Here is a 27497-nt window from a genome sequence, read left to right on the forward strand (position 1 = left end):
CGGGCGTGTGCTATGTATGCTGCTCGGTATCCTGGACGACATCATCCAAGTGTCGGACCGTTCGCCGGATAGTTACGTTATTTAAGGGAACAGGAAGTGTTGAGCAACATGTGAAACGTCAACCACGACCTGCAACAAATGATGATGCCCAAGTAGGTGTTTTAGCTGCTGTCGCGGCTAATCCGCACTTCAGTAGCAGACAAATTGCGTGAGAATTGGAATTCTCAAAAACGTCAGTGTTGAGAATGCTGTATCAACATCGATTGCACCCGTACCGTATTTCTATGCACCAGGAATTGCATGGTGATGACTTTGAACATCATGTACAGTTCTGCCAGTGGGTACAAGAGAAATAACGGGACGCTGACAGATTTTTTGCATGCATTTTATTTAGCGACGAAGCGTCATTCACCAACAGTGGTAATGTAAACCGGCATAATATGCACTATTGGGCAACGGAAAATCCACTATGTATGCAACAAGTGGAACATCAGCGACCTTGGTGGGTTAATGTATGGTGCAGCATTATGGGAGGAAGGATAATTGGCCCCCATTTTATCTATGACAATCTAAATGGTGCAATGTATGCTGATTTCCTACGTAATGTTCTACCGATGTTACTACAAGATGTTTCACTGCATGACAGAATGGCGATGTACTTCCTTTCGTGACAGGTGGATTGGTCGTCGAGCACCATACCGTGGCCCACACGTTCACCGGATCTGACGTCCCCGGATTTCTTTCTGTCGGGAAAGTTGAAGGATATTTGCTATCGTGATCCACCGACAATGCTGTCAGCACACTGTCAATGCATGTGCGAACATTACGGAAGGTGAACTACTTGCTGTTGAGAGGAATGTCGTTACACGTATTGCCAAATGCATTGAGATTAACGGACATCATTTTGAGAATTTATTGCATTAATGTGGTATTTACAGGTAATCATGCTGTAACAGCATGCATTCTTAGAAATGATAAGTTCACAAAGGTACTTGTATCACATTGGAACAACCGAAATAAAATGTTAAAACGTACCTACATTCTGTATTTTAATTTAAAAAACCTACCTGTTACCAAATGTTCATCTAAAATTGAGAGCCATATGTTTGTGACTATTACAGTGCTATCTATCACAAACTAACATTCATATTTCTTTACATACTACATGAATATGTAATAAAAAATGGAGGTTCCAATTTTAAAAAACGCAGTTGATATCCGTTTGACCTATGTCAGTACCATCTAGCGGGCCAACCATAGCGCCATCTGGTTTCCCCCTTCAAGCTAGACAAGTTTCGTTCTTTGTAGTTTTTTCGTTTGACGCTTATTTCGTGAGATATTTGGCCTGGTCATGATCAGTGGACCACCCTGTATATATGGTGTCTGTTTTTTGGACATGTCGAACAGAATTGTGAGTGGTTTATTAGTCTTGTAACATACATGATCAAAATCATTTGATTCAGGTACAGGAGACACATCAAAAGTTTGGTAAAATTTACTGTAAACGTAGAAAGCTGATGTTACATACAGCAGCATAATAATAATACAATTTTGTTTTATATACACAAAAGGCACTGTTAATAACAATAAATAAAACAGCATCTAAAACTGTTACACTAAATTACCCTAGCTCAAATTATCAAGTCATCCTCTAAAAATTTTTCTATCAAATAGTAGCATTTCTCCCCCAGAATATGATGTAGCCTTATTTTTAGGATCTCTGGCTTAACATTAAATTTACTTTTGCCCATTAATTTGTTATATGTTGTCATTTTCCTATACTGTGGAGCCCATTAATATAATTTCAATTTGTGTGTGAGAAGCATAAAATTATTTTTATTTCTTGTGTTGTATGCGTGGTTAAAATGATGTTCCTCAAATAATTTTTCTGCTGTGTAGGAAGATAATAATTTCATAAACGTATATGGAGGGTACAGTTAGGATTTGCAGTTGTCGAAATAATGGACGACAAGATTCTGTTTCCTGGGCAGTACACATGTATCTGATAATTTTTTTCTGAATTTTCAGTATACGAGATACTCTACTTGAACTCCCCCAGAAAATTATACCATACCTAATGACTGATTCAAAATGACTATGATATGCTATTTTTTATGTACTCATGTCGGTAGAATTTGCAAGTATCTGCATTGCAAATGCAAAACTGCTTAGTTTATTTGATAAGGAGTCAATATGTGTGTTCCAGTTCAAGTTCTTGTCCACATTTAGTCCCAGGAATTTGACAGTGTCAACTTCTTCCACAGGTTGATTACTGCATTGTATTTTAAGCTCTGCACATTTTGAGTGTTTGGGTTGGAAATGTACCATATGGGTATTTGCAATGTTCAGTTTCAACCCATTTAATTGGAACCACTTTTCTAGGGTATCCAGTGTACTCACAATGAAGCTTGGAATTTTTTCTGCATCGCCATCTTCAATTAAAACAGAAGTATCATCTGCAAAAAGAACTGATGGGGAATTGATATTTGTGGATAAGTCATTTACATATAATAGAAATAAGATTGGCCACAAAATGGAGCCTTGAGGGACACCTTGTGTACAGTACTCCACTTCGAAAAATAATTCACCACATTTGAAGTGATGAAACAGACACCTTGCGTGATCCTGCAGCCTTATATGATTATTATCCAAAGGAAATAATGACATTAGCTACTAGTGGGCACTGAAAAACATCAATAGGGAAAGTTGAAAATTTGTGCTGGACTAGAAATCGAACCCAGATTTTTCTGTTTCTTGTGAGCGGTTGTCTCGACCGTCTGGACATAGTCCCTGACCAACTCAAATTTCCAACTTATCCACACACTGCCGACACAGTGCCCTGCCCATTATCCTCATTATTCACAGCAATTTGCCAATTCCTGTAAGAGTTTGAGCGTGTTTGTGCCTCTGTACATAACTAGAATGAGATGGCTGGTTGGCCCAGAAATTTACAAGGGGGAACCACACTGATTATGTTGACTAACCGAGCTAATGTGAGGCTCAAACAGCTTTACTCAATGCTCAACAGGCAAAGCACACTGTATAGGAGAGTGTCGAGGTCCATGTCATGATGATGATATGATGATGATGTGATGATGATGATGATGAGGTACCATACTCCGAGGAGCGTACGGGACGATGTGGAACACCCGTACCGCCCACTAGGCAAGGTCCTAGCGGAGGTGGTTTGCCATTGCCTTCCTCTGACTGTAATGGGGATGAATGATGATGATGATGAAGACGACACAACACCCAGTCATCTTGAGGCAGGGAAAATCCCTTACCCCACAGGGAATCGAACCCGAGACCTCGTGCATGGGAAGCAAGAATGCTACCACAAGACCACGAGCTGCAGAACACAACACTAATTAGACCACTGATGACGTATGCAGCTCTAGTCTGGCAATATGCAGCTCCAACATGTCTGCTCCACTTGCAGATCATACAAAACAAAGTGCTATGTATCATAAGCGACGCACCATGACACACGCGCACCACAGACCTTCACAGAGAATACTGCCGTGAGACTCTCACAGAGGTATTCGAAAAAATTGCCACATGACGGTACAGGAAAGTGAGAATTCGAACAAACCTTTCATCCTTAACATGGGAAACTATGATCACAACCATAGGTGGAAACATAACAGTCCAAAAACACTCCTAGTTAGGGACAATTAACTACCTATGGATAGCAGCAACACACAGACGTGGCGAACACTGGTCAATACCTTAGGGGTTGCAAAGCAACTCAAATCGCTCGATACGGGCAAGTCTTCAGGTCCAGATTGTATACCGATTAGGTTCCTTTCAGATTACGCTGATACAATAGCTCCCTACTTAGCAATCATATACAACCGCTCGCTCACTGATAGATCTGTACCTACAGATTGGAAAATTGCGCAGGTCGCACCAGTGTTTAAGAAGGGTGGTAGGAGTAATCCATCGAACTACAGACCTATATCATTGACATCGGTTTGCAGTAGGGTTTTGGAGCATATACTGTATTCAAACATTATGAATCACCTCGAAGGGAACGATCTATTGATATGTAATCAGCATGGTTTCAGAAAACATCGTTCTTGTGCAACGTAGCTAGCTCTTTATTCGCACGAAGTAGTGGCCGCTATCGACAGGGTATCTCAGGTTGATTCCGTATTTCTGGATTTCCGGAAACCTTTTGACACCGTTCACAAGCGACTTCTAATCAAGCTGCGGGCCTATGAGGTATCGTCTCAGTTGTGCGACTGGATTCATGATTTCCTGTCAGGAAGGTCGCAGTTCGTAATAATAAACGGCAAATCATCAAGTAAAACTGAAGCGATATCAGGTGTTCCCCAGGGCAGCGTCCTGGGACCTCTGCTGTTCCTGATCTATATAAATGACCTGGGTGACAATCTGAGCATTCTCTTAGGTTGTTCGCAGTTGCTGTAATTTACCGTCTGGTAAGGTCATCCGAAGACCAGTATCAGTTGCAAAGCGATTTAGAAAAGATTGCTGTATGGTGTGGCAGGTGGCAGTTGACGCTAAGTAACGAAAAGTGTGAGGTGATCCACATGAGTTCCAAAAGAAATCCATTGGATTTGGATTACTCGATAAATAGTACAATTCTCAAGGCTGTCAATTCAACTAAGTACCTGGGTGTTAAAATCACGAACAACTTCAGTTGGAAAGACCACATAGATAATATTGTGGGGAAGGCGAGCCAAAGGTTGCGTTTCATTGGCAGGACACTTAGAAGATGCAACAAGTCCGCTAAAGAGACAGCTTACACTACACTCATTCGTCCTCTGTTAGAATATTACTGCGCGGTGTGGGATCCTTACCAGGTGGGATTGACGGAGGACATCGAAAGGGTGCAAAAAGGGCAGCTCGATTTGTATTATCACGTAATAGGGGAGAGAGTGTGGCAGATATGATACTCGAGTTGGGATGGAAGTCATTAAAGCAAAGACGTTTTTCGTCGCGGCGAGATCTATTTACGAAATTTCAGTCACCAACTTTCTCTTTCAAATGCGAAAATATTTTGTTGAGCCAAACCTACATAGGTAGGAATGATCATCAAAATAAAATAAGAGAAATCAGAGCTCGAACAGAAAGGTTTAGGTGTTCGTTTTTCCCGCGCACTGTTCGAGAGTGGAATGGTAGAGAGATAGTATGATTGTGGTTTGATTAACCCTCTGCCAAGCACTTAAATGTGAATTGCAGAGTAGTCATGTAGATGTAGATGTAGATGTAGATGAACCCTGCAGCATAGCAAAACTAACTATCAGTGACAGCTGTAAACCAGCTGAGCAACTGGCAATGCAGGGAAGTTGTACTGCACACTAAAATGCAAACAAACCCAACCAAAATCCTTACACAGTGTGATCAATTTATGACCAATATACTGCCTGTATAACGACCTTGGCTTGTTACAGGTACAGACACTACAGCTGGCCCAGGAAACTCACATGTGCCTAGCCCAGCAGTACCCCTCCTCAATAGGACTCACATGATATCCAAAACTAACAAAACCTCACCTTTGCATGATCTGTCACAGATGACAAGAAAACTGGTACTGCTCTTACTACCCGACCAGAGTATCGTAGGGACTTTTTTTTCCCTTGGTGGTTGCTTTGGCACTTTTTTCCTTCTGTCCTCGAAACCCTACCCTTTGTTCACATTTTGTCCACTATTTATCTCCTTGATGTGACCATATTTGTGGGTAATCCTACCCACATGTACAGATAGCATCACCGGCCCACATGCCATGAAGTCCTCGATTAGTAACTAACATATACAGAGGTGACAGTAGAACTTTTGTGATGGTCACCATGTTGGTGTAGGCGTGGAGGGGCTCCACACTTAAAAAAAAAAAAAAGAAAGAAAAATGGCCCAATAATCCCTTCAGTGCAGATGCACAAACACACTTGAACTCTTATGGGAATCAGCAAATTGCCGCGAGTAACAAGAGTAATGGATAGGAGCACTACATCAGTCATGTGTAGATAAGTTGGAAATTTGAGTCAGTAAGGGACGATGTCCGGATGGCAGAGGTGGATAAGTTAACTGTTCATGAGAAATGGGAAAATCCACATTCAGGCCCCAGTCTGCCAGAAATTTTCAACTTCCCCATTGATGTATTTCAATGTCCACTAGCAGCTAATATCATCATTCCTGTGAATCATAATCAAAAATTTCATTTTGGTATCTCTGACTGAACCAATGAAATAATTAATAAAGGATATCAGGCAACAGGAACAGTGTACATCCTCTACTAACAGCACAGGTCAAAACCATCTAACATTCAAAAACATATATTTGGATGGTTCATTTCTCAAATAAATACTTCAATAGTTGTGCATTTGCTTTATCAACAGCGATATCTACTGTCAAGTGTAGAATATTTTAGACTAGTGTCAAATACGTTTTTATACTTACATATATCTGAAGTCAATGGTGGATACAAGAGTTTCTGGATCCATGTCAACCAGCAATTTCCATAGAGGTTTATGTTCTGCTGTAGCCCACAAATCCCACAAGGCATTGACTATTGCAGCTGTTGCCAGATGAATTACTCCCTTCTCGGGACCCACCTGTGGTAACACAGAAATAACAGCACAGAAATAACAACTATTATTGTACACTGACACATAATTAACTTATTCCACCCAACACCTGCAAAACAATTGTTTAACATGTGTAATTTGGCTTTCAATTATTTCTTGTAACTAAAATCTGATTAAATACATTTTCTCATGTAAGTGAATGGAAGACAAAGATGTTGTATTTGCTATTATAGCTGCATTCTCTCAAAAATGAAGATGACTGGAGGGATGTGGGCTGAGTCAAAATAAATGGCTTGCCTCCCCCACCACCACCCCTCTCTCTTTCTCAGCCTGTCAAGTTACCGTACCAAAGATTCTGTGAAATGAGAATGCAACCACTTAAGATGGTAAAAGTGAAACAGACTGCTTGTACTGCTTAATCAATTAATCTACCATGCAGTTGGATATTTTACAAATTGCTGAATTGATGGTTTCTTTTTTCTAGACTTCCCAATTTTGAAAGCTCATGAGCACCCCTTCTGCATTTCCTACCAAGTTCCAATTTTGTGTGGCTCATTTCTACACAGGATGGAACCAAATTATCAAAATTAAAAATGAAATGCCACACTAAAGGGCTTACTACCATAACCACATTAGAAAAGAGACAGAGAGACATTCAGAAGCTCAAGATTTAAATTTCTTTTGTACCTAGTATTTTAATACTATTTTACTGTTATGTTGATATTCTGCCTTTTTTCTCTAATTTTGCCTTTGTATCCTTAAGAATAGTTAAGAAATTCTGTGAGTCTGAATTTTGATGATATTTTATTTATACGCTAACTCATTTGACATCATTCAATCACTGTATTCCACAGTTCTCATCAAGATAGAGGATCTTAATGGACATGGAACAGTGATGGTATACATGCCTCATACATAATGTTAAGCTAAATATTTGTTTTTATAATATTAAGTCCTACTATTGCTGGATCAGTTACATAAATAGTAATCTTTTCCTATACGCTGCTTTATGACAATTGAAAGTGCCATACATCATACTAAGAGAAAATAGTAAACTTTTCTACGTGTATTATCTATCTAGGTGCACTGGCATGAAATGACAATGACCTGAGAATGACTTAAAACATCACATGTTCTTCCAGGAAACAGAGTTGTGGGTTACAAATAATGGAAGGAATAGAGGTGACTACTCACCATATAGTTGAAGCATTGCACAGTTAAAAAGCACATAAGTAAGATTGAAACTGTTGCTGAGTTTTCAGGCAGTGTTCTTCTTCAGAGACAACTAATACAAATATACAAAACACACAAATACATGCTCAGTTACACTGTCTCAGCAGTACAGTTTCAGAACAATGTAGTTGGCTGGGACATTGAAGCAATGTGTGTGTGAATATCGGAACTTTGTATCGGTTAACTCTGGAGAAGAACACTGCTCAGAAGCTCAGCAAATTTTTCAATCTCGTTTATGTGTCTGTCAACCAATAAGGCCTCAACTATAGTGATTAGTTATCTTTTACTCCTTACATTATTTATACTCCGCACAGGACTTTCCAATATAATATTAAATTTATGAGTTAACATAATACTATCCTTTTCAACTACATCTAAAACACAATTTTAATGCAGAGACAATTTTATTTCTCTGCCGAACATAGGGTTTTAGTGCTGTCATATCTGAAGAGAGAGCCATAACCACAAGACAGGATAATCAAAGGAAAAGTGTGAGTACAATATTTTTAACTCGTGATTTGGTTCACTTTTGTTTAATATTATGTTCATATTTGTTTCTTGTATGAATTACAAAAAAAAATTGAAATCAGCTGGCACATTTTTTACAGAAAGCAACTTTTCACTCTAGTGATAAAATTGTTTTTCAATGATATTCTTACCCATCTTAGTTGTGATTCACTTGTAAGCTTTCTCCAAAAGCTGCCAAAGTCCTTGAAAATGTCACCTGCATCTTGGCCTACCACGAGGTAAGACAAGGACTTAACTGCTTGCACCACTAAAAACAAAAAAAAATTACATCTGTAAGATGATATCCCATTCATCAATCATGGAATCTGCACCAGACTTACAAACACAATGAAGAGAAAATTTTGATATTCCAATTTTTGTCACTGATTAATTTCTGCAGGTGGGAAAGATGGGAAAGAACAAAAGTATCTCCCATAGCTTTTATTATTAGTTTCAAATGAAGGAATTTTCTTTTACAAAACATCAGATTTCATCACTTATTTTGCAGATAACGTTAACCACTGGTCTAATAGAAAGAGGAGAATAATGCATGAAAATTCTTAAAATAAATAAAACTAGTAAAGTAGCTGTCAGCACTGAGGAGGCTAGGAGCTGAAGTGTAGACATTAGACTTTCTCAAGTATAAACTTTAAAGCACAGTATTTTATTTAAATAAAATCACATCTAAGTTAACCATGTTACTTAAATCTCACTTGAGGACAGTATTCTGTTTATAACTGTTATGACAAGAACAAACATGATTTATGGAACATAGTACTTTATAGAGCCAATTACGAAACAATGAAGTACAGGTGGCATGTAGCACTGAATACACTGAATGGACAACAGTAATACAGGTTACAGAGTATGCCGAGCATTCATTTGTGATTGCTTAAATAATACTGTTTCCTTGACGGCCCACCAGATCGCGTCTGGAAGCCAACCCAGGGGGCCTCTGTAAGCGGGCCTGTGAACTGTATGGATGTGCAATCTCTGAAATTGTTTGTGTCATGAGTGAAGGTACATCACTTGTCCCTTCTAGACAGTTGGAAAACCACATACATACATAAAAACACTAGGCACAGAAAAGTACATGGTACTGAAAAAAAATGCAGGGTACAGAAAAAAGTCAATGGTACCAAAGAAGCATGGTACTGGAAAAGCACTAGTACCAAAAAATAACTGATACTATGGAAAAAGCAATGATCTCACAAGGCACTGTGATTATGAGCCACGAAGAACACCACTGGCAGCGCTGACATCCATTTCATCACCCCATGATGGCAGCTGCTGCAGCATGTGGCGAGCACGCACCAGTGATTAGGGTTGGAAGTGATGAGGGGGCAGTTTGGTATGCCATTTCTCCTCTTGTGAGAGGCCACAGGACAGGAACAGGGATGGCATCTCCATCGCGACATCCTTTTCAAGGTCAACAAGAGGTTCTGGAGGCATCAGTGGGGGCATCGGAGACAACAGCCACGCAGGACCCAGCAATGAAGGTGGCAGCTGTGGCATCAGGTGCCGTGGAGGCTGCATTGGCAGCGGTAGTCAAGGAGCAGGGGTGCAGGCAGGAACCCCAGACAGCAATATGCTATGCAGCGACGCCTGCTGCTGTGCGAACTGAACTGTCTATGACATAGGGATAGTCATCAGCAGCGCAGTGGGGGTGGGGGGGATGGTGGGCCCTCTGGAACAGACCCTGCCATGCACGACCGCAGCTGTTCCAAGTGACCATCAGCAGTATGGACAATGCACAGATGCTGGTCCCGTGATGCTTGATGATGGCAGGAACCCAGTTCAGTCGGTGGCCGAAACCGTGAGCCCAGACAGGCACACCCAGCCGGAACCAATGTGGAGGCCTTGAGGTCGGCAGATGCGGCGTCAGATGCAGCAGGTGAAGGAGGGTCTGTGGTTGGCATCCATGGAGCAGCTTGGCCAGGCTCTTGCCCCCACCAGAGTGAAACAGTATGAACTCAAAAAACGATCTACAGCAGCTTCAGGGGACCAGCCGGAGATATAAGTCCGCATTTGAATTTTAAACATCCAAACCACATGTTTGTCCTCACCATTGGACTGACAATGAAATGAGGGAGCTGTGAGATGGCGAACGCCACTAAATTGTCAACAAGATGCAAATTCTCAAGAAACAAACTGGAAGCCATTATTGGTAACTACAGTACATGGAAGTCCCTCAATTACAAAAATCTTAAACAAGGCCGAAACACCACAGACATAGATGGACAAAGTGCCACATAGGGAAACTTGGAATAGGCCACTACAGTGAGCCTACTGATGTACGAAGGGCCCAGCAAAATCAACATGTAGATTCTCCCATGGGTGCTGTTGGGTTGGTCAGGGGGAAAAAGATGCCTGCAGGACAGCCTGTTGCTGAACACCGTGAGTGCAAACAGCAATAAGCCACATAATGTCCCTATCTACGCCCAGCCAATACACATGCTGGCGGGCCAAAGTTTAGGTGTGAGAGGTCCCCCAGTGACCAACACGTAGAAGCTGCAGTACATTACAGCATAAGGAAGCAGGAATCACAACCCGTGAAGCAGCATTCTCTGTAGCTAACAAAAGATCCCTGTCAAACACAGAAAGACAGTGCTGCAGGGAGAAGTAATTATGCGAGGCATGGCCCGGCTTTTTCGGCCAACTGTGCTGCACAAAAGAGAGGACATGACTAAGTACTACCATGCCATTAGTGATGGGGAAACCTTTGACTGCATTCTGGTTCTCAATATCTAAATAGGAAGAAAGCAACCCATCATGATCGAATGGCAGGTCCGACCCAGATGGAAGGCAAGATAAGGCATCAGTATTGGCTTTTTGAGCCATTGGCCAGTAATGGATCTGATAATTATAATGGGAGAGAAAGAGAGCCCAGCACTACAAATGATGCACTGTCTTGTCTGACATAGAAGCCAAAGGGTTAAAAAGAGCAGTCAATGGCTGCATCTGGCAAAAACATATGGTAGGATGCAACTTTATCTAGAAACACCTGCAGTTCCTTAACGAAGTCGGCCATGGCAAAGTCACAATTGTATCAACATAGTGATGCAATGGCTTGACCCTTGTGTGAGAAACCTCAAAAGCTAAATAATCAATTGACAGCTGAAAAAATTGAGATTTGGGAATATTGCACGTAAGTCCCGCAGACTGCAAAACAGAAAATGACAACTGGACATTTCTAAGGTGGTCTTCAATGGAAGCACCTGAAAGAGTGCTGTCATCAAGATAACTGATGCAGCCAGGCACAGAGGCTGCCAGCTGTTCTAAAAATCATTGAAAAATTGCGGGCACACAGTGTTGATATTGCTATAGGCCGAAAGGTGTATTGACAGTGGCCTACTGGCCTCATTTGAGGGGATCTGGAGGTACACTTCTGACAAATCAATCTTGGGAAAGTAGTGGCTGCCTGCTAATTTTGCAAGAAACTTGTAAGAGTGGGGCAAAGGGTACATATCTGTCATGGACTGTGCATTAATCATGAGACGGAAGTCACTGCAGAGGCAAAACTTACCCGTCAGCTTCATAACAATGACCAGTGATGTAGCCCGGCCACTGGAAGAAATTGGCAAAATGACATTGAGAGACATCAAATGGTCTAATTCGGCCTTGACAGAGTCGTGCAAGGCGACAGGCACCTGTTGCACCTGAACTAACAAGGGCGGGTGGAATCTTTCATGGTAATGTGAACTGAAAATCGGTAGTACAACCAAGCCCAGGGCAAAATAGTGATGAAAACTCAGAGCAGAGGGCCTTTAGTTGCTGATACAGAACTTGATCTGACTCTAAATTTACCTCATCAGCAATGGAGAAACCAAAAGCATTAAATGCATCTACCACAGACAGGTCTGTGGTATGGGAATGATCCACAGCAAGGAAGGTGAGAGGGCAAACAACAGATTTGTAAGATTGGAAAACTGACCTAGGTTTAGAGTCTGCTGTTTATTGTAGCTAACCAACTTCTGTGAAACCTGTGAGATGAGTGGAAACCCCAAGTCCATGTATGTTTGTGCATTAACTAAAGTCATTGCAGCTCCTGTGTCCACTTGCACTTTTAGCTGTTTATTAAACACACGCAAGTAAATAACAATTTGTTCAGGGAGGCAGGCATTGTAGAGACACAGTTGATGGCCATCAGTAATACTGTATCCATTACGTTTGAAGAGGAATTGCACACTGATGCAATGTGGCCTTTCTTTTGACACGTGCTGCAAACAGCCCAATGCTTAGGGCATGCAGCACACTCACGTTGGATGAAGCAGTATTGGTAAGACAGAAGGGGGGAGGGGGCACATGGTCGCTGTTGTAACATGGCCTGATGCAGCTTTTTTGTGGACTTCCCTATCTGGGGCCAGACGAATGATAACATCATGCACCGCATGATCAGCGTAAGATTCACGGTGGGTGCTAGTGACAAATTTACAATGATGGCTCAACCCATGTAATTCTGCAGCTCAGGCTTTGTAAGATAGGTTTGGGCATTTCCAACTATAGTAAAATTCTACATATAACATGTTCTCAGTCACAGTAATAGATTGAGAAGAGCTTGCACATTTTATCAAATGATAAGCTGGCCAGTTCCTTCAAAGCTGGAAGTTGGCACAACAACTGATACATGTGTGGTGAAAGCCAGGAAAGAAAGAAAGCCCTACACAGGTTTACATTGCCCATATGAAAAACTGGGAAATGTTGGCATAACCATGTCTGGTAAGAGTCCCAATCTTCAGCAGATTCGTCATATGCTGGAAATGGTGGCGGTTGCACTAGCGAAAGAGCAATCTACCGTGAACACACAAATGCCACTTGAGTGAGAGCAGTGGTAAGAGCCTACTGTTGTTCTGCAAAAGCTTGCTGCTGGGCAATGATATGTTGGAGTATTTCTTCCATCGAGATGTTTGTCAAGTGATTAGCATTGAAACAAACCCATGAAGAAAACGTAACCAAGTTTCTTATGGTAAGAACAAACACGATTTATGGAACATAATACTTTATAGAGCTAATGTTAGGGACACTGAAGTACAGATTGTGCATGGCACTGAACATTAAATGGACAACAGTAATACAAGTTACAGAATAGGCCGAGCACTCGTTTGTGATTGCTTAAATAATACCATTTCGTTGGCGGCTCACCAGATCATGCCAGGCCCGTGAACAGTATGGATGTGGAATCTCTAAAATCGTATGTGTCATGACTGAAGATACATCAATAATGTAAACAGTCTGCCTATCTGTCTGTTTTCTGCTCCCATCTTCTTTGTGTGTATTTCTTTGGCTTGAGTTCCTTGAAGAAATTAACATTGTTCTTGAATGCAGTTGTTCATCATGTTTATTTCTGGAGGTCCAATCTAAAAATACCATATGATGCACTGGTTGTAAAATGCAGGTTGGCAAGTAAACAAATTAAACTGCCTGCAGATCATCAGGCAGGGACTTATAGTGCTCCTGTACTAAGCAACTTAGCCACACATCAGTCACCTACATGAGACAGTACGGTAGAGACACTTGAAACGCTAACCAGGCAAGTAGCAGCAACTAGAAAGACACTCAGACAATGAATTTCACAAGAAGGACGGGAGGAGGGAGAAGGAGAGAGAGAAATTCGTATGATCTGAGTCCTGTGAACAGTTTTTACACTATTCTGATGGATTTATCTAATAATGAAATGAATTATCATACAAGCTGAATTTATATCATGATGTTTTGGGGTAACTAAAACAACTACACAACTCCATGCAACATACCTAATATTCTCACCTGGAATAGTAAGTACACTGTGGCTTAATAACAATCATGATGTTTTGGGGTAACTAAAACAACTATACAACTCCATGCAACATATTTAATATTCCCATCTGGAATAGTAAGTACACTGTGGCTTAATAACAATAAGATAAGAGCATATGCTTCACATATTTACGTGTTTTGACAAGTCATCAAGCATCCTGCTTTGACCAGGGTGAGAGAAAGAAATTACTCTAAAGCTGTTGACGAAAACATACGAGAATTTATTTGTATCATTATGGAGAGATAATAAAGAACAACAATCAGACACAGAATTTGGATGTGACTCCGCCAAGTTGTTGGTTTATTGTTTTACACTAAGTCACACTAATTGGTACTGTAAACAGGTTAATGTGAGGATTACAAAAAGATTCAAAGGGTAAAAGTGAAGACAGAAAAATAATGGGAAAATCTGAAATGTTTTGAGACACTGAAAGAATATTATCGATAGAAAGCTACAGGAATATATTAAGAGTCTACTAGCTACAAATACCTGTCAGTAAAATTATGTCCAATATAGAATCAGAGAGGACAGAAAATATAAAATTGTGTAAGGACAAGAAGAGGAGATCTTGACCTGGCAGAAACAGACTACTTTTACATCAAAATGCACTTTTTGAGGTAGTTCTCTCTGGGGTCAATACATTTTGCCCACGATTTTTCCCAGTATATTTTCATCCATGACGTGTGTGAGAGCTACAAAATATGTGCCATGACCTCTCAGTTGGACTGAAAATGTTTACCAGCACAAATTTTTTTACATGTGAGAATGGGTGTAAGTGAGACATTGCCAACTGTAGTGGATAGGGTGCATGTTGCAACAATTTGCTCTTTAAATTTCTCAGTTAACAAACCGTCAAAAAACTTACGCAGAAGTGCATTGTCCAGACAAAAGATGTTTTTTCTTTAGCTATTCATTTGGTTTTTTCTCATCCTTGTATGTTTCTCGTCCAGTTGCTCCAAAAGTTTCCAAAGTATTTGTCAGTTACAGTTTCATCCTTTGCTAACTAATGGATAAAAGGAATCCCTTTTGCATTTCCAAAAACTATGAATATAACATTTCTCAAAGATGAGTTCAGTTCCTCCTGTTCCAATGCTTAGCTGCCAGAATCCAACCTTTTCTTTGATTGCTGTTTCATTTCTGGTGACAAGCAGGCCACCAATTTCTTGCCCACAATAATAAATCAGCATAATTAATGACAGGGATTCATTTTAAAGTAGTCCATGCATTCATTTCCATGTTTGCCTTTAATCAGCATCAACACATGCAGCACCCATCTCACAAAAATCAATGTCATAGTTAATTCTTCATGCAAAATGTACTTGTCTCTTTCTTTTACTATGCTTACAGCATCACAAAGATTCAGTTAGGCAATTTCAGACAACCAAAAATGATCTGCTAATACCAGAAGCAGACATTAATGGCCATACACTAAATGAAGCACCCTGTTATATTAAATTAGAAAAAATTCCTTTTTGATTAGTTGGATAAGAAGTTAAAATGGATTCAACACACAGATAAACTAATCAAGAATCTCAGTTCAGCAAGTTCTACCCATCTCTCATTGTGATAGAAAAATTGTATGTTTGCCACCATATGTACACATCATTTTCTACCAGTTTGGATCATAGCAACCAACTTCACAGGAAGAAAAAGAGCTGTAGATGAGGTGGATCACTGAGTGACCATTCTGTTTAAAAATTGTGAAGTTAATTTTGTGATTATATCGAAATCATGGCCCTGTTAAACATGGAGTCTGTAAAGATTTTATGATTGATGGCTTTCAATTTATCCACTGGAATGTTGGATTGCACATCCACCTCATATGCAACTTCTTTTCTTCCACTGAATATAGTCGCTATTGTCGCTATTGCTCTAACTAGAAACACAAGGAAAGACACAACTGTAAAAGAGGTACAATTTATTGAGTCACAGAGTGACAACAAGAATACAATGAAGGTAGTTACACATCTTGAACATATTACAACTGAGGACCCAGAAGCCCGTGCATGTTATTATAAAGACACTATCTCCATCAGGTAGTGCTGGGCGAACATGGCAGACCAGGTGATGGCAGTTGGTGACTGGGCAGCCGCTGGCAGCTGCCATTTCAACATCGGCATGCACTACAGTGGGTTACTACAGTCCTCCTTCCTTACAGAGGGGAAAAAGCGGCTTCACCGTCCATGATGCTGTGACTGAAGAGACATCTGTGGCATCCATGGCAACGCCAAGGGTGATAGCCGAAGGCATGGGAAGTTCCTGATCCACACAGAGAGGCACGTATGGACAAAAATAAGTGGGACAAGGGCACCCCCTGCTGCCCACAGAGCCTTAGGCGACCAGTGGACAGGTCCAACAACAGGGAGGCAGCAGCCATCTGAATGTAGGGAGTCCACAATGCGGTGTCCAGCATGAGCAGCAACAATTGTGGACTGGGCAGGAGAAGCTCTGGTGATGGAAACCTGACTTCCATCCCTGCTGTCAGTGGCACCTGTTCAGCAATTGCCACAGGAAGCAAAACCAGAACTGGTGCTGATGAAGCCCTGACCATCGGGCTGGGCAGGTATGACTGAGCCTTCGTGATGCCTGGAGTGCCAGGGATAAGGAAGAATGAGACGTCCTGTCTACAGCCAAAGGATGGGGCCATGCGTCACCCTCAGATGCAACTGTTTCTGATGGTATGCCATGAGGTGATCTTTGTGGTGAATCATGATGATGCTGTAACAGTGCCAGCTGTCGACAACACCCTGAATCCACCGAGGGTGCCATCCTGAGCCCTGGACCAGACTGATGAGCCAGATGCGAACATCAACTAAACTGGTACTGCTCGGAGCACCTGCCCAGTAATAAGAGGTTGAGTAGCATCAGCAGCTGACGGCTATCCAGGAGCTAGGCAGGAGTCTTGTCCACAAATGGCATCATTTTGTAAGAGCTTAAAAAAGATATAAGAGTCTCCTCTGTTAGGAAACCTTCTACTATGTGTGTCTTAAACATTCAGATAAGGTGTCGTGCCTTGCTGTTCAACTGCAGCTGGAGGGGAGATACTGTGCCGTGGTGAATGCCATTTTGTGTATGAATGTCTTTGAAAGGTTGCACCATGAAATGACGACCATTGCCCAAAACCAAAGCGCAAAGCAAGCCTTCTATGGAGAATATTTTGGACAGGGTCTCGACAGACATGGCTTCTTCACAGACAGACAACAAATGACACAAGGAAAATGGGAAGAAGCATCAATTGCCAAGAACCACAAGGTGTCTAAAAAGCTAAATCAATGTGGACTCTTGCCCAAGGATTGTAGGGCCCAGGATAGCAAAAAAATAGTGTGCGGTTGCTGCCTGTTGACCCAAACACGAGTAGCAGGCCACAACAAGGTTTTTCACCTCCTGATTGATGCCCAGACAAAGCACATGGCAGCGCACCAACATTTTCGAGCAAGAGATCCCCCAGTGACCCTGCTGTAACAAGTGGAGGACTTCCAGCTACAGAGTGCTGGAACCACTAAACAGGAAGTAAACCTTCTGTCGACAGGTGAATAATGCCCTCCAAAAGGGAGAGGCAATGGCACGATGCATAAAAATTCTGCCCAGCAGACAGTCGAGCCAACCCTATTATAACGTGTACAACCTACCAGAGCCCTGGATCTGCCTTCACAGTACAGGCAGCATGGCAACTGCTGATGGAGAAGCTATCCACTGTGTGCTTCACATCCATATCCAGTTGAAAACAAAGCAGCCTCCTGGTCAAACGAGGGGTCTGGACCCGTGGGGAGTCAGGACAGAGCATCTGGATTTACATGTTGTAACTTGGGGTGAAAATGGATCTCATAACTGTACAGTAACAAAATCAGAGCCCAATGCTGTAGATGATGAGTAACTTTGTCTAGTAAGGACACTAACAGGCTAAACAGGGAAATCAAGGGCTTATGGTTGGCGATTAAATGAAATTTTGCACCATACAAGAACACAAAAAATTTTTAAGGCATAGGCAATGGCAAGAGCTTTTTTTTCACTTGAAAATAAAGCTGCTGAGCCAAGTGTTTTCAGCTCAAAGGCACAGGTCATTCAGAGCCATTTGAATGGCAATTGACCAGGACTGTCCCTCCTGCCCTCCCCCTGTGCTCGGGCCCATCTGTGGCCAGAAACAGATGCTTGTCGGGTTGAAATCTTGCAAGACACCATACATATCAAAGGCTATCCTTAAGCTGCACAAAAGAAAGCTCACAAGCTGCAGAATAAACAAAAGGAGCATGTTTCTGAAGCAACAGATGAAAGAAGTGGCCGATAGTAGCTTCTCTGGGAATACACCTATGATAGTAATGCCACTTTGCAATGGAATGCCTGTACTTCTTGTACATCAGCCGGATGGAGCAAAGGCATAATGGTAGTGACACATTCCATGGGGCGTATGCCCTGCTGGGAAATTTCATGACCCAAATAAACAATGGAAGGCTTGACTTCCGCAAGGCATTCGATACAGTTCCCCACAGTCATTTAATGAACAAAGTAAGAGCATATGGACTATCAGACCAATTGTGTGATTGGATTGAAGAGTTCCTAGATAACAGAACACAGCATGTCATTCTCAATGGAGAGAAGTCTTCCGAAGTAAGAGTGATTTCAGGTGCGCCGCAGGGGAGTGTCGTAGGACCGTTGCTATTCACAATATACATAAATGACCTTGTGGATGACATTGGAAGTTCACTGAGGCTTTTTGTGGATGATGCTGTGGTATATCGAGATGTTGTAACAATGGAAAATTGTACTGAAATGCAGGAGGATCTGCAGTGAATTGACGCATGGTGCAGGGAATGGCAATTGAATCTCAATGCAGGTAAGTGTAATGTGCTGCAAATACATAGAAAGAAAGATCCCTTATCATTTAGCTACAATATAGCAGGTCATCAACTGGAAGCAGTTAATTCCATAAATTATCTGGGAGTACGGACTAGGAGTGATTTAAAATGGAATGATCATATAAAGTTGATTGTCGGTAAAGCAGATGCCAGACTGAGATTCATTGGAAGAATCCTAAGGAAATGCAATCTGAAAAAAAAGGAAGTAGGTTACAGTACGCTTGTTTGCCCACTGCTTGAATACTGCTCAGCAGTGTGGGATCCATACCAAATAGGGTTGATAGAAGAGATAGAGAAGATCCAATGGAGAGCAGCGCACTTTGTTACAGGATCATTTAGTAATCGCGAAAGCGTTATGGAGATGATAGAGAAACTCCAGTGGAAGACTCTGCAGGAGAGACTCTGAGTAACTCGGTGCGGGCTTTTGTTGAAATTTTGAGAACATACCTTCACCAAGGAGTCAAGCAGTATATTGCTCCCTCCTACGCATATCTTGCGAAGAGACCATGAGGATAAAATCAGAGAGATTAGAGCCCACACAGAGGCATACTGACAATCCTTCTTTCCACGAACAACACGAGACTGGAATAGAAGGGAGAACCGATAGAGGTACTTACTAAGGTACCCTCCGCCACACACCGTCAGGTGGCTTGTGGAGTATGGATGTAGATGTAGATGTAAAAAGTGAGACTTTAGCCAGATTACATTTGAGGCATGCAGTCAGTAGAACAGTAAACAAAGAATGTTAATTATATAGGCGGCCCTCCATGGTAGCACTGTCACAAAGGTATCATCAAGATAGTTAATGCAATGGCAGACTACCAACATAACCTATTCTAAAAAAATGTGAAAGATAGCAGGTGTACTAGTGAGCCCAAATATTATCCATTGATACTGATAGAGGCTGAAAGGTGTATTAACCACAAAAAATTGTTCTGATACCTTGTCCAATGGAATTTGAAGGTAGGCTTCAGTCAAGTTGATTTTCGAAAAGTATTGACTCCCAGCCAACTTTGTGAGCATGGCAGGGAGTAAGTGTCTATGACTGACTGTGAGTCAATAGTGACCTTGAAGTGGCGACAGGGCTGAAGTTGACCATACAGCTTCTTTATGATTACTAGGGGCATAGCCCATCCACTTGAAGAAATTGGTCTAATCACTCACAATGACGTCAAGTGATTCAGCTCCGTCTTAACCTGGTCACATAAAGCTACTGGCTTGACCGTGTCTGAAAAAAGTGAGGATGGGTGGAGGGTTTGAGGGTGATGTGTACCATGAAATTGTTTGCACAACCTAACCCTGAGGGAAAGAGATCCGACAACTCACAACACAAAGAATCCAGTTTGTGATGAGGCACACTTGATCTGATACCATATGCACTGCCTTCACAGTAAGAAAAACCAAAGGCGGCAGTCTAACCCAAACAAATTTTCAATACTCACATCATTAACCGCCGTGTATGTAACGGAATGGGCAACTGACTTTGAGACTGTGTCGGCCGTGAATAGGAATCTGCTGTTTGTTATAGCTTACCAATTAAGATTACCAATTAATGCTCAACACATACCAATGGTGGTGACTCAAGCTTGGCATACGTCTATGAATCAATTAGGGCACAGCAGCTCCCATGTCGACTTGTAGGATTAATGGTTGATCCATCACCCACACTTCAATGAATATTTGGTTTTGTCATGTAGACAACGGTGAACACAATAACAAAACAATATAAATATTGACTGCCATTTTTCTGCAATGACTCCTGGGGTGGGGAGAGGAAGGGGGAGGGGGGGCAGAGATTGACATACTGCTGCTATGTGACCCCTTTTTTTACATTTATGGCAAGAGGCCCACTGTTTGGAGCAGGCTGCCCACTCTTGCTGTGCGAAACAAGAGGGGCACAACAGAAGTGACATTTGTTATTTCTACTGCCGACCTGCCGACAATGTATTTGTCCACAATGGCCTGGTTGGCTGTCTGTACTGCAACTATCTCCTCCATCCCTAGGCTCCAAGCACTGGGGTCGTATGCTGTCAACAACGGCGACGTCACTTGAAGCCTCTAAATAGCAGCCAGTGCTGCAGGAGCCTCGAACAGCTGTAAAGGATTCAAAAATTCTTGTAATTTAGGGTCCTCAAACTGAAGGGCACATCGACACAGCTCCTTACCTGGGGCGGAAAGAATGACTGTGTCTCTGGTTATTTTGCCTTTAAAAAAAAAGAAAAAGAAAAAGAAAGAAAGAAAGAACCACACTCCATCTTCAGACCACGAATGGCCTACTGAGACCATCTGACTGCCGTGTCATCCTCAGTGGAGGATGTGATTAGGAGGGGCGTGGGGTCAGCACACCGCTCTCCCGGTTGTTACAATGGTATTCTTGACCGAAGGCACTACTATTTGGTCGAGTAGCTCCTCAATTGGCATCACGAGGACGAGTGCACCCCGAAAAATGGCAACAGCGCATGGCAGCCTGGATGATGACCTATCCAAGTGCTGACCACACCCGACGTCGCTTAACTTTGGTGATCTCACGGGAACCGGTGTATCCACTGCAGCAAGGCCGTTGCCCTATTTTGCCTTAGCCATGACAAACCAACTCAACTGAGTCTATGAACTGTGGCCACCCATGCTTGATATGATTGCTGTTGCTGCTTGTGACACTGGCAGAATTCAACACATGTAGCCATCACATGCTTACAATGTACATCGTCAGAAGAAAGTGATGCTGGTTCGTGCAGAGGAGTTAAATGGCAGAGTAAATGAGCTGTACAAGGGATATCCATGATAAGAAAAGAGCCTTACAGACCTTCTTGTCAACCAACTGGAATACCATGAAAGGTTAGCAAAGTCGCTTCTTGTAAGTGTCCCAATCTTCTGCAGATTCATCACAGGGTGGGAAAGCTGGCGGGTGAACAACCAGCAGCTGAGCCTGAGTCAATGCAGTCAACAACCATTCCAACACAGCCATCTGCAGAATGCCGTTGCAGAATGGACTGGGGTAAAGCCAGTAGGAAAGGTATCTAACCCAAACAAATTGTCAATACTCACACCATTAACCACTGTGTACATAATGGAATGGGCAAATGACTTTGAGACTGTGTTGGCAATGAAACAGCCCAGAATAGGAATCTGCTGTTTGTTGTAGCTCACCAATCAATGCTCAATATGTGAATGAGCAGACTCCATAATACACAGATATTCAACCCTCGTCATTGTCAGTTGTGTTCTAACTAGGAACACAAAACAACACAAGGCCATAAGAGAGATATAATTCATTGAGTCATGGAGTGACAACAATAAGAATTCACGGAAAGTAGTTACCCGTCTCAAACACATTACGACTAGGGGCCCAGAGGACCATGGATGGCCTTATGAAGATGCTACCTTTTCAGATGTCACTGGTGTTGTGGCGCACGTGCACAGCGAACCAGGTGATGGTAGTCAGTGACTGGGCTGACGCTGGTGGTTGCCTCGAATAGCTACAGACATGCTCTTTGAATGTTAGCATACACTTTGACTTGCTGTTGTGTACCAACTTACACCCACTGTGGGTGGCATGTGTTGTAACTCGTGAGTTACTACAACTGTGACACCAAAACTGGTAGAAAATGAGTAATACATTTCTACAGCTCGTGGCAGACAGGCAGTTCTTCAAATTCATGACAGCTGTATTGAGTCACCTCATTAAATTGTTAGTCTCACTGTGTTAATGTAGCAACAAGAGTTTTAGCTCATTTTGCATACTTACACTCTTTGTTGTCTTACGTAATTCTCTTCTGGTGCTGTGCACTTGTAGTAAATAAAGTGCTTATTCAGCAGAAGTGAACAGTAAGAATATTGTGTAAAGTAGATAACAATACATCTTACAGATGCCTTTTTAAAGATCTTGGAATTCTTACACTTGCTTCCCATTATATTTATTTCTTAATGGTTTTTGTTGCTGACAATAAAAATTAGTTTCAGCTGAAATAAGATCTACACAGTCACTACACTAATACAAAAATAATTTTGATGTAGACTGTGCCTTCTTGCCTAGGGTATGCACTCTGGTGCCAAGGTATTCAACAAGTCTCCATCTAACATAAAGCCAAAATTGAGAATTCCAGCCAGCTCAAAAGAAAATTTAGCATATCGTCTGAATGTCTAAATTAAAGGATTGAAAAGCTGTGTTAGCTACATGGCAGGTAACAGTGTTCATTGCACCTGTACGGCACGTAGTAAGTTAGTGTAGGCGTGACACAGTATTTAGAAATGTAAGTTACTGTTTTCCCTGAAAAGTACCAGATTAATCAAATAAATATTAAACTTCCAGTAAAATATAAAGAGCATCTATTTAATATAACTGGGGAGATAGCAGCTTTCTCTTTAATTTACTTGACTGAATTTAGCTGACATAAACATGCGTGGTGGTCTATGGGTAGAGCATCAGACTCTGGCTCTGGAGGTCCCAGGTTCAACCTCAGATAGGGGCAGGGAGTTTCCCCATTCCAGTCCGTCCAGGATGGCCCTAGATCCACTCAGTCTGTTATGAAATGAGTATTGCAGATGTCTCCCAAGGGTAAAAGGTGGCTGGAGCTATCGGCCAACCACCTTTTGCCTCCTAAGGCTGTGGCAATGAAAGACTTTACCTACAGACAGGCCGATAGCCCTGTCACAGGCTTGCGCCACAGAAAAGTAGGAAAACATGAATCCAATACGGTCAATTTATGGTTAAAAATTTGGGTAATCTGATCATGGGTCATCTTCATGAGAAGTATTGCCATGGTGAATTAAGATGTTTATTCCTTAACTATTGAAAAAGAATGTGCAGACTCCTTACACCTATTCACCAAGTTTGTATCAGGTTTATCACAGCATGAATTTAAGTTTGTTTTCAATACATAGGGCGAGTCAAGAGGAAAGGTGCACGCTTTGATGAGTGATAGCATTAGTGATTCTGAACAGAAGATTTCATATGGATGTATGTCCTACTCTGAATGATTTCTGAGATAGGATACATTTAATATCAATTATTCCATTTTTCTTGAGTAACTCGAAAACTGAGCCACCAGTGAAAACACATCAAAATGCAAAATTAAACTACATTAAATTCTGTACAAAAAGGGAGCTATTCATTTCTTTTCTCTAGGACTAATAGATTGTGTGAAGAAAATGCAAGAAAACAAAATCTTGCGGGATGCGCTTGTGCTGTAGCTTGTGGACCAATATGAAGTAGTTTTCTTAGTTGGTAGACCACGAGTGTCCTGCATGAAACTGTTTGTCTTAACTTGCTCTACACTACTATGGTGTGTGGTAAACAATGACAATGTTTGAATAATACCAAAAAAAATAACAATGTATATCAAATGTGTTCTGTCTCAGGAACCAATCAGAATAGGGCATATGTTCATATGTAGTTTTTTGTTCAGAATCGCTAATACTATCAAGTCCTCAAAGCATGTACCTTTTCTCCCAACCCACCCTGTATTAACAAACAATATGATTACTTTGAAAAGCCATATAAACAAAACTATTCTGCATCTCAAGCTACATATGATTTATTTGCAAATCAAGTTGATATTTGATTCATGATATTGTACAATGCAGAAACAAAAATTCTTTGATATCATCACCACCTCAAAGTTAAGCAGCAAAATTTTCACCTTGTACCCATATCATAAAATACGCTTACATCCATACAATGGCTTATCCTTCATAGATATGAATAATGATGAAAGCCCTAACAATGAAATGCATGTAATTCTAATTCTTTGTTTGCTGCACTGAGGTGGCAAGAAGCAATTAACTGACAAATGTGTGAATCCACGTGGCAGTGAATGAAAAAAACTAAGACATAAAAAATACAGCAGTGATTCTCAGACAGTCACAAACAGCTTACCTATTTCAGTCCCACGGCCACAAGTGAAGGTTAAGCCGTGACCTTCGATTTCTCGGTCAGTATAAATGATAACATACGCACAAGAATAGTCTGGATCTGTGTGCTGAAAATGGAAATAAAAAATCCTATTTATTACTAATGAAAGGTAAAATTAAATGTAACACTTAGATTTAAAAGCATTGAGTCTTAAAGAGCATTATTCAAAAGAAATTCATTGCTGAATTAATGGCCCCATTAGAGGACACACAATATAATTTGCTACTTCTCATTTTCTGCTTGAAGTAGGTCACTTCATAAATTAATTTTTCACTGTTCATTTACACACTCTATTTTTTCTAGAGCAAAAATTTTTCATTGATACACAAATTTTTTTCACGGAATTCTTTTAAAAATCTTTTTTTGGAACATCAGTAACTATCTTTGATTACATACTACTGTTTGCATAATATATATTGTGAAGTGTTAAGCTTTAATGCGCTATGGGGTTATATGTACGCACACAACATCTAAGAAGAATTGAATAGATGGTGACATTGTTCATTGAGTGGAAAATGTGAATAAACATGAGTTCAGAGTGGACCATCTGGCAATGATGAAAGATTGTCAGCATCAATAGGAATTTCAGAATGAATAATTTTTCTTCCAAGTATGGAAGCAGTTTACACTGCTCTAAAGCTATGGCAAAACACATTTCACTCCCATAATGTTCGGTGGTACTTCTCGTGGGCTAGCCGTAAAAGAGATTTCTTTCAGTTATGAATTACTGTATCGAATCTCAATTCTGACAGAAGCATGTGAACATGGAGAATCCTTGATGAAAGGCATAAATAATTAGGTGTGGTGATATAGTGAAAGCTGAAGATGAAAGCTTTGGGGTGAACACTTGTAACTACCACAAACTTATGTATGTACTGTTGCAAATACCGGCACATGAATTATCTGTTCCACTTCTTCTCTCTCACTGCTGCATAGCCTTCTATGTTTTGTATTCATCACATTATCAAATATATCAAAAAAGGAGGAAGATTAGGGTTTAACATCGGTTTACTGTGAAGGCATTAGAGACAGATCACAAGCTGTTTCAAGGATGGGGCAGAAAATTGGTCATGCCCTTGCAAAGAAATGATCACAACATTTACCTGGGGCAATTTACGGCAATCAGAGAAAACATAAATCAGAATGATCGAACGCAGATTTGAACCGTCGTCCTTCCAAATACGAGTCCAGTATGCTACCCACAGTGCCACCTTGACCAGTCACCCAAATAAATGCGGCTTACAATGACTGACTCTATAATTATGATTCTAGATTACTTGTGAAGATACATATTGTGTAGTTTTGTGGATCTTAATTCAAATTTGGGGAGATTAAGGAAGATGAATCATCGACTCAATTTGATAAAAGATGTTGTGTGGGTGGTGGAATGCAGTAGGTGATACTCAAATTGAGTCTGATATGTTTGACAAGTTTTTTTTCTTTTGTTACAAAAGGATTAAGGATTTTGCCCTTGGTTTTTAATTCTTACAAAAGATTTATCACTGGGTTTTTAATTCTCATTTCTACTTCAATGTTATTTCTCTTGCCTAACCTTTCCTTCCTTTCTGCGCTATTTGACTCTTCTTTCCTTTTTCTCTCCTCTATTTTACTATACCTCATGTCTTGCTGCCATTTCAACATTGATTTTCACACTCATTGGTACTGCCCTACTTTTGTCAGCCCCTTTATTTGGCCTGGTGAAAGAGTTCCTAGCTTGTATTACTTTTTTACATAAATCTGTTGTCAACTGTTGATAAGAAGATTTTACTACAAATAATGTTATATTCAATTAAATTGGAAGAAACTGTTACTATTCATTCATTATAATCCAAGTAAAAAAGATTTGAAAACCTCAAGTTATTTGTAATGACTGCTTCTACTTCTCTTTAGAGAGCAGCTTCTTTTAATTTGGAAATATGATGAATCTACAATCCTGTAATATTTATCACCCTCATATAGTTTTTCATTGATGCTGTCTTTAGGGAAACCAAATTTTCCATTTCTGAGGATATTACAGTTTTCCTTAAAATGTCTACATTTCAGTGCTACCAAAATTATTAGTTAGCATACACAGAGTATTGTTTGAATCCCAATGTATACTAATCCCTTACAAATAAAAAAAAATAGATATAAAAATGTCAGGGCTACTTCCTTTTGATGTTCATTCTAAAATGTAAAAATGTTTTATACAGATGGTTATTACTGTGATAATCTGACACATTCTACACCCTAGCGATATACGCACATCAAGGATCTATGTAACACAAAAATAAATAAATAAATAAAATAAAATTATCAAGCAGAATACTGAAACTCGGAAACACTCATATAATGAGAGAGTGCCATAGTAGGCATAGTGTTCATGCACTTTAAAGGAACACGAACAAATAAATGAACACTTACTTACTGAATGTAGTGCAACTACTTGATCTGCTCGGTTGAAAACAGTACCTTTTACAAGCACTTGAAATGCCTAATATAATGTATATAACCTTCAACTCATAAGATGTGATTCAGCTGTGATGCTGTAAAACTAAGCACTTATAAACTTCAGAACACTTTGGAATAAACATGTTCAATGCTAAATGCTTGTAGAATGAATCCCACTGATATTGGCTCAGAACAGCACTTACTGTTGTGCTATAGGA

At 40.8% G+C, this 27497-nt stretch overlaps 1 protein-coding gene across 6 annotated transcripts in view; it reads right to left on the reverse strand.

Moving 5' to 3' along the window:
* LOC126176793 (mitochondrial enolase superfamily member 1-like) overlaps window positions 1–27497 on the reverse strand; it is a 115729-nt gene that overhangs the window by 78801 nt on the left and 9431 nt on the right. For all 6 annotated transcript variants that reach the window (XM_049923970.1, XM_049923969.1, XM_049923968.1 and 3 more), the window contains exons 3-5: window positions 24814–24916; window positions 8441–8556; window positions 6421–6575 (exon numbers count right to left, since the gene is read on the reverse strand). In XM_049923970.1, the coding sequence (XP_049779927.1) occupies window positions 6421–6575; window positions 8441–8556; window positions 24814–24916 (374 nt within the window). The remainder of the gene's footprint in view (window positions 1–6420; window positions 6576–8440; window positions 8557–24813; window positions 24917–27497) is intronic.

The sequence above is a fragment of the Schistocerca cancellata genome, chromosome 3 (assembly GCF_023864275.1).
Source record: "Schistocerca cancellata isolate TAMUIC-IGC-003103 chromosome 3, iqSchCanc2.1, whole genome shotgun sequence".
NCBI lineage: Eukaryota > Metazoa > Arthropoda > Insecta > Orthoptera > Acrididae > Schistocerca > Schistocerca cancellata.